The 7,539-nt window shown below is 45.8% G+C and overlaps 1 protein-coding gene across 1 annotated transcript; it reads right to left on the minus strand.

The window, feature by feature from the left end:
* Window positions 1-2,562: 2,562 nt before the first annotated feature.
* Window positions 2,563-6,966, minus strand: LOC120988797 (cytochrome c oxidase subunit 6A, mitochondrial). Its single transcript, XM_040416506.1, has 3 exons — window positions 6,828-6,966; window positions 6,571-6,710; window positions 2,563-2,813 (listed from the first exon to the last, which is right to left on the minus strand). Exons 1-3 carry the CDS (start codon window positions 6,925-6,927, stop codon window positions 2,715-2,717), a joined length of 339 nt encoding a protein of 112 aa, XP_040272440.1. The 5' UTR covers window positions 6,928-6,966; the 3' UTR covers window positions 2,563-2,714.
* Window positions 6,967-7,539: the final 573 nt, after the last annotated feature.

Below are 7,539 nucleotides of genomic sequence, written 5' to 3' on the forward strand. Positions count from 1 at the left end.
GAGTAGTGGCGAAAGAACTGTTCCCTGTGAGATGCCTACACTGCAGACCTGGGTATCTGAGATAGTTTCCTTTTTTACAAGTTAGCGCCAGATCCAGTTAGTCATGTGTTCCCAGGCTCCCAGCTTCCTGCATAGATCCCACTCTTATCTCGTCCTTCACAACCCTAGGTCACTGGGGTAGGGGCTGACAGAAGTGGGATCACATATACATATCTCTATCTATATCAGTGTCTCGGTATTAATACAGTGAATCAACAAGACCTTTACTAGACAGTAGGTTCATTCGTCCTGAAAGGGACAGCTAAGAGACAACAGGGTGGAGTAAGGATAAACCCCACACTATGATGAAATCTAGAGTATTGATAAACCATAGCAATTGGATGCAAAATAAATAAAACTAATGCTAGATTACAGGTCTATGGAGGTCAGGAAATTCATATTGTGTGTGTAATTCATCACATAGAGTTATGGGTCTGATGTAGCATTACCACCACCAGATGGTAAGATAGGATGCACAACAGTTGATATGGGCATTCGGGTTATAATTTAGTCAAGATATAGATCCCATAGAACGTGTATAACACAAGATTATGGATATGACAAGCCACTGATGCAATCAATTCATCCAACTATGATGTAATAATCCTGACACATTCATAGGACTGACCCAACAGTCGTAACTCTTAAGCATTTAAGTCTACTATCACACTAGCGTTCGGGGCTCCGCTTGTGAGCTCCATTTGAAGGCTCTCACAAGCGGCCCCAAACGCATCCGTCCAGCTACCAATGCATTCTGAGTGGATGCGGATCCGCTCAGAATGCATCAGTCTGGCAGCGTTCAGCCTCCGCTCAGCAAGCGGTATCCGCCTGGCCGTGCGGAGGCAAGCGGATCCGTCCAGACTTACAATGTAAGTCAATGGGGACGGATCCGTTTGAAGATGACACAATATGGCTCAATCTTCAAACGGATCCGTCCCCCATTGACTTTCAATGTAAAGTCTGGACGGATCCGTCTGAAGCTACTTTCACACTTAGAATTTTTTCTAAGATATAATGCAGACGGATCCGTTCTGAACGGATCCCAAGTCTGCATTATATGAGCGGATCCGTCTGAGCAGACATCAGACAGACCCGCTCTGAACGCTAGTGTGAAAGTAGCCTAAGACAAATATAGACTGTAGAAATAGGTGGTCATCAATACTCCGTAGGAACCTGGTGATTTTTCCACAGGCTGCAATGTTAAATCATTGCAGTCTATCGGAGAAGCGATCAACCAATGGCAAGTCCATAGACAGACTAAAAATAAAATATATATATATATATATATATATATATATATATATATATATATATATATATATATATATATATATATATATATTCAAATCACTCAAATATATTTGCGCCATAAGGTGAACGTTATAACAGAAAAATAAAAATGGTTGATTCACATCCAAAGAAATTTAATAAAAAGTGATCAAAAAGCCATACACACCAAAATGGTATCCATACAAAACTATAGATCACCCTACAAAAAAAATGGAGTATTCACACTGCTTCATAGACGTAAACATAACATGTTATGGGTCATAATGTGACAATGCAAAAGGAAAAAAGTGGTTTTTGTTAAAGTTTATTTTTTTATTAAACACAAGAAAAACTAAATTAAAATGTCCTTCCGCTATTTCGCCATGCCGCTGCTCCGTCCCAATCGACTATAATGGCGGAGTTCCGTCGCAGCACGGCAGTGTACGGCGAAAGGCCGCCGGACTAAAAGTCCTGTATGTCCGACTTTAGTCCGGCTGCCTCTCACCGCGAACTTCCGTACTGCGCCGGAGCTCCACCCCGTCATAGTCAATGGGGACGAAGCGGCGGTCCGGCCAAATAGCGGAAGGACCTGACAGGGTGAACAGCCTGTCGGATCCGTCCTGCCGCAAGTGTGAAAGTACCCCAAGTCAGAGGAACGGGACCCACCATCTTGGGTTCATTGGCGCCCAAGGGGTCAACCCCCCGCCAATCATTTTGTTTACCACCTAGGGGGATAGCTTTTAATGACCAGAAACCACCTTTAAGGGAACACACTGGGCTAAGACTGTTTTACTTAAAATAGTTTAATTTTTCAGTAATCTTACTAAAAAAGTTGTACCAAGTAAAGCAAGCCAATTATGACTGAGCAAAATAAGCAATAGTGATGATCCAATGCCATCCATCTTAGGCTACTTTCACATCAGCATTTTCCTTTCTGGTATTGAGATCAGTCATAAGATCACAATAACGGAGAAAAACCACTTTAGTTTTGTCCCCATTCATTGTCAATGAGGACAAAACTGAAGGGAACGGAGTGCTCAGAAATGCATTTCATTCCGTTCCCACCCTGAACATGAAACCGCTGCCAGCAGCGTTTGTGTGTGCATCATGCGATACTGATCAAGACGGATCTGGCATGAAACACAATGTAAGTCAATGGTAGCGGAAGAGTTTTTTTGCTGATCCAGTTTGTCATTTAGTGACCAAAAGTCAGTCCTCAAAATGCAAAATTCACCTTAAAGTATCAGCCAAGTCTTGGAGGTCAAACCATAAACTTTATTTAGACAATTTTTGCAACGGCTGCGGAAGGAAGGAGGGCATTTACAGCATTAAATAGAATAGCATGATCCCTGCATATTATGTGGGCCCATACAACACACTGGTCCAGACAACAAGGTGTCCACAGTCTAATGCTCAGAATGCTCCGATTCTTCGTAGCCGGTGGGGAGAGGATTCACATGTGGGTTGTGGAAAAGGCTCTTCTCTCCATCACCCCAAGGAAACTTCTGTAAGAACACAAACATACTTCTGTAAAAGATGAGGTAAGAAGGCCTCATAAAAACACATGACTTAGACTTTACAGGACTAGGGAGAACCTATAAAACCTTGTGTATAAAAAATTATCAGAGGCTCCGACATTTAGAAAGCCAGCCAACAACTGCAAAGTCGCTATAAAGCTCAGAAGTATTTAAAGGGTTTCTGTCACCAGATTTAACCCTATTAAGCTAGCTGACATTAGCGATGTGCTAATATCAGCTAAACCTAGCCAGCCTATTCCTACTTTTATCTATGCCCCCGTTACTCCAGAAATATAACTTTTATAATATTATTTATTATTCAAGCGCCATTCATTCCATGGCGCTGTACATATGAGAAGAGGTTCACATACATAATACAGACAATTGCACTAATCAAACAAGACGAGTTACAAACTGGTACAGAAGGAAAGAGGGCGCTGCCCGTGAGGGCTTACAATCTACATGGTATGGGAGAAGGACACAGTAGGTGAGGGTGAAGCTGGTCATGGCGGTATAGAGGCAGCAGGGTTACTGTAGCTTGTAGTCTTGTCTGAAGAGGTGGGTTTTCCGGTTTCTTTGAAGGATTCCACTGTAGGTGAGAGTCTGATATGTTGGGGTAGCGAGTTCCAGAGTATGGGGGATGCAAGGGAGAAATCTAGAAGGTGATTGTGGGAAGAGGTGATAATAGGAGAGAAGAGAAGGAGGTCTTGTGAGGATCAGAGATTGCGTGTGGGGCTGTATCGGGAAAGTAAATCGGAGATGTAGGGAGGGGACAGGTTGTGGACGGCCTTGTATGCATTTGTTAGTACTTTGAAGTGAATTCGCTGGGCAATGGGGAGCCAGTGAAGGGATTGGCAGAGCGGACAGGCAGAGGAGTAACAGGGTGAGAGGTGGATTAGTCGGGCAGCAGAGTTGAGGATAGATTGGAGGGGTGCGATAGTGCTAGATGGAAGGCCACAGAGGAGAGTATTGCAGTAGTCTAGGCGGGAAATGATGAGGGCATGTACAAGCATTTTCGCAGATTCAATGTTAAGGAAAGCGCGGACGCGGGAGATGTTTTTGAGTTGAAGGCGGCGGTGGTGGAAAGGGCTTGGATGTGCGGTCGGAAGAAAAGGGCAGAATCCAAGGTCACTCCAAGGCAGCAGACTTCGTTGACCGGGGATAGTGTGCAGCCATTGATCGTGATAGATAGGTCTGTTGGGGGGGGTTGAGCAAGATGGGGGAAAAGATGATTAATTCTGTTTTATCCATGTTAAGTTTTAGAAAGCGAAAGGCGAAGAAGGATGATATAGAAGATAGACATTGTGGGATTCTTGATAGTAAGGTGGTGATGTCTGGACCAGAGAGGTAGATTTGTGTGTCATCAGCATAAGGCTACATGCACACAACTGTATGTGTTTTGCGGTCCGCAAAAAAAAACGGATGACGTTCCGTATGGCATCCGTTTTTTTTTGCGGATCCATTGTTATAATGCCGATCATTGTCCGCAAACTAGAAAAAAAATAGGATATGCACTATTTTTTTGGCGGAGCAACGGAACTGACATACTGATACGGACAGCACACGGTGTGCTGTCCGCGTTTTTTGCGGACCCATTGAAATTAATGGGTCCGCATCCTATACGCAAAAAAAACGGATCGGACACGTAAACAAAATACGGTCGTGTGCATGAGGCCTAAGAGTGATACTGAAAGCCATGGGACTCTATGAGCTGTCCCAGGCCAAAGGTCTAGATAGAGAAGAGCAGGGGTCCTAGGACAGAGCCTTGCAGGACACCAACAGAGAGGGAATGAGACGACGAGGAAGTGGTGCGGGAGTGGGAGACGCTAAACGTCCGATCTGTGAGGTATGATGTGATCCAGGAGAGGGCCAGGTCAGTGATATCAGACCAAGAGATGAGAGAGTTTGCAACAGAAGGGAGTGGTCAACAGTGTCGAAGGCAGAGGACAGGTCAAGGAGAACAGAGTATTGTTTCTTGGTTTTGGCTGTTAGTAGGTCATTGGTGACTTTGGTAAGGGCAGTCTCAGTCGAGTGGTGGGGTCGGAAGCCAGATTGTAGGCGGTCAAAGAGGGAGCAGGAGGAAAGGTGAGAGGACAGTTCAGAATGGACATGTTGTTCAAGTAGCTTTGAGGCATACGGAAGAAGTGATATGGGGCAATAACTGGACAAAGATGCGTCAAGTGAAGGCTTTTTGAGGATGGGTGTAATGGTAGCATATTTAAAAGCAGAGGGGAAGACACCAGAGGTTAGTGATAGGTTGAAGAGATGAATTAGTGCTGGGATTAACACTGTGGTGAGGTTAGGGATGAGGTGGGATGGGATTGAGTCAAGTGCGCAGGTGGTCAGATGAGATCTGGAGAGTAGAGTGGAGAGTTTTTTCTTCTGTAATGGTGGAGAAGCAGATTTTGGGAGAAGAGGACCGAGCAGTTGTGTAGAGGGTCTGTGTAGTGAAGCTTTCTCTGATGTTGACTATCTTTTGTTTGAAGTATTTGGCAAAGTCCTCAGCTGAGAAGAGGGTGGGGGCGCTGGGGGACGGAGAAGGGAGTTAAGTGCTAAAAAGTTGTTTAGGGCTGTGGGACAGGAAAGATATGAGAGATGATATGCTAATTAGCCTCTAGGAGCAGAGGGGGCGTTGTTCCTGCTCCTAGAGGCTCTGTTCTACCACCTTTGTTGCCTCCCTCCAAGTCCTGATTGAGAGGCCCGGGCAGCGCTCACATCTATCTGCCAGCCCTGTGCGCTGGTGAAATCTCACATCGTTCAGCACAGATGCGATGAGGGAAAGACGCTCGCAGGCTGCCAGCTTCCTCACCGAATGCTGAACGACGTGAGATTTCACCAGAGCACAGGGCTGGCAGACAGATGCGAGCGCTGCCCGGGCCTGTCATTCAGGACTTGGGAGGGAGGCGACAAAGGTGGGAGAACAGAGCCTCTAGGAGCAGGAACAACACCCCCTCTACTCCTAGAGGCTAATTAACATGTTATAAAAGTTATATTTCTGGAGTAACGGGGGCATAAATAAAAAGGAGGAATACGCTAGTTAGGTTTAGCGGACATTAGCACATCACTAATGTCCGCTAGCTTAATAGGGTTAAATCTGGTAACAGAAACCCTTTAAAGGGAAACTGTCAGAAAACTGCTTAGAACAGAAGATCCATATTACATAGATGGAGATGTGACTTGACCAATCACAGCACCCCTTCACCAGGCGCATCTCTACCATTTATACCAGCGTTTACAGAATTTGCCCATCGTGGTGATAAGCTTTAGATTTTCATACTACTAGATAGATAGAGATATATCTATCTATCCATCTATATATTATCTGCCCAAAGGCTACTCACACTTGGCACAAATTCCATCCGGATTTTCATGCCCAGGTACACGATGCAGAAATGTTCTGCACAAACATTGAGGTGCAGTATAGATTTTAAAATCTGCAGCAGGTCAAGTGTTTATGCAGATTTCACCCGTTGCATAGACGCTGCATCAAACCTTTATAAAGTACACGGCTGTGTGCATGTACGCGAATGTGAAGGTCGTTCTAAACACCCGCACAAGCTGACAACTGGCAGAACGATCTGTGTCCTAGTGGACCCGACAACAGACCTGGCATCAAGGGGCACAAATGACTTTCCACATATTGCCAAAAAAGAAATCTACATTATCTGATAATCCACATATATAATATTACAATAAAGCAGACCCACATGTGACAGAGATGTCACCTGTCACCCGGATGGCTTACCTTGCTCCGGATCCGCAGGTGGTCGTAGGCTACGAACTCTGGAGGAGGCTCGTGGTGCTGCGCCTTCAGGAACACGTTCAGCATGCACACGGCCACGCCAGGCAGCGCCACTACAAAGGACAGGATCTTCCATGTGCGAGCTGTGGAGAGACAAGCAGAGACTGAGGCACCGCCGACCGGGGTGACCTTCACTGACAGCGCCTGAAGGTGACCCGAAGTACACAGGCCAGCCTGACCACACTGCATTCACCCTGTACCTGCATCTCCATGCTCAGCATGAGCCGCCGCCGAATACAGGCGCCCACGGCTTGCCACAGTACGACCGAGGATGCCAGACAGTCTGCCTAACGCCGCCATGATGTCCCTCACTGAGACTAGCGGATGCGGACGTGCGGTACCTACTCTACAGGAGACCGGAAAGGGCGGGAACCATCGTTCTGCGCATGCGCTCGCGTTCTTGACCTAGCTCCAATTTAATCACTGCGCATGCGTGGGTGAATGTATTCGCAGGGACAGGGGAAAGAGCACTGTGGGAGGGAGCGGTATCACGTTATACTATGAAGTCACTGGGGACAATTTATGACTATTGTGAAAGGAATAGCTTTTGCTTTAGTAGCCTGCACTGAGTTAAACAAAACTCTAGCACGTATTACAGGCTGTATTTGGTTACTATGGAGAATAGTTTATTTTCAATAAATAGGGTTGCACGTGAAACCTTGCACGCATGAGCTCTTTACTTAGTCCACACTGTGTGAGGTGGCTTATGGTACAGAAAAAAAAGCACACAGTGATGTCACAGTACCCTGATAATGCACAGAATGATGTCACAGCACTGGGATATGGCAAATTGTGATGTCGTACTGCTGGCATAGGTCACTCACAGTACTGGGATAAGGCATACAGTGATGTCACAATATTGGACAAGGTACACAGTGATGTCACAGTATTGGGATAAGGCACTGACGTCAC

The sequence above is a fragment of the Bufo bufo genome, chromosome 2 (assembly GCF_905171765.1).
Source record: "Bufo bufo chromosome 2, aBufBuf1.1, whole genome shotgun sequence".
In the NCBI taxonomy this organism is placed as follows: domain Eukaryota; kingdom Metazoa; phylum Chordata; class Amphibia; order Anura; family Bufonidae; genus Bufo; species Bufo bufo.

Coding starts and splice junctions, on each gene's coding strand:
- LOC120988797 (XM_040416506.1), bottom strand. CDS start 6,927: ATGGCGGCGTTAGGCAGACTGTCTGGCATCCTCGGTCGTACTGTGGCA. Junction 6,711..6,827: donor TGCTGAGCATGGAGATGCAG/GTACAGGGTGAA, acceptor GTCTCTCCACAG/CTCGCACATGGAAGATCCTG. Junction 2,814..6,570: donor ACCTGCGGATCCGGAGCAAG/GTAAGCCATCCG, acceptor GTGTTCTTACAG/AAGTTTCCTTGGGGTGATGG.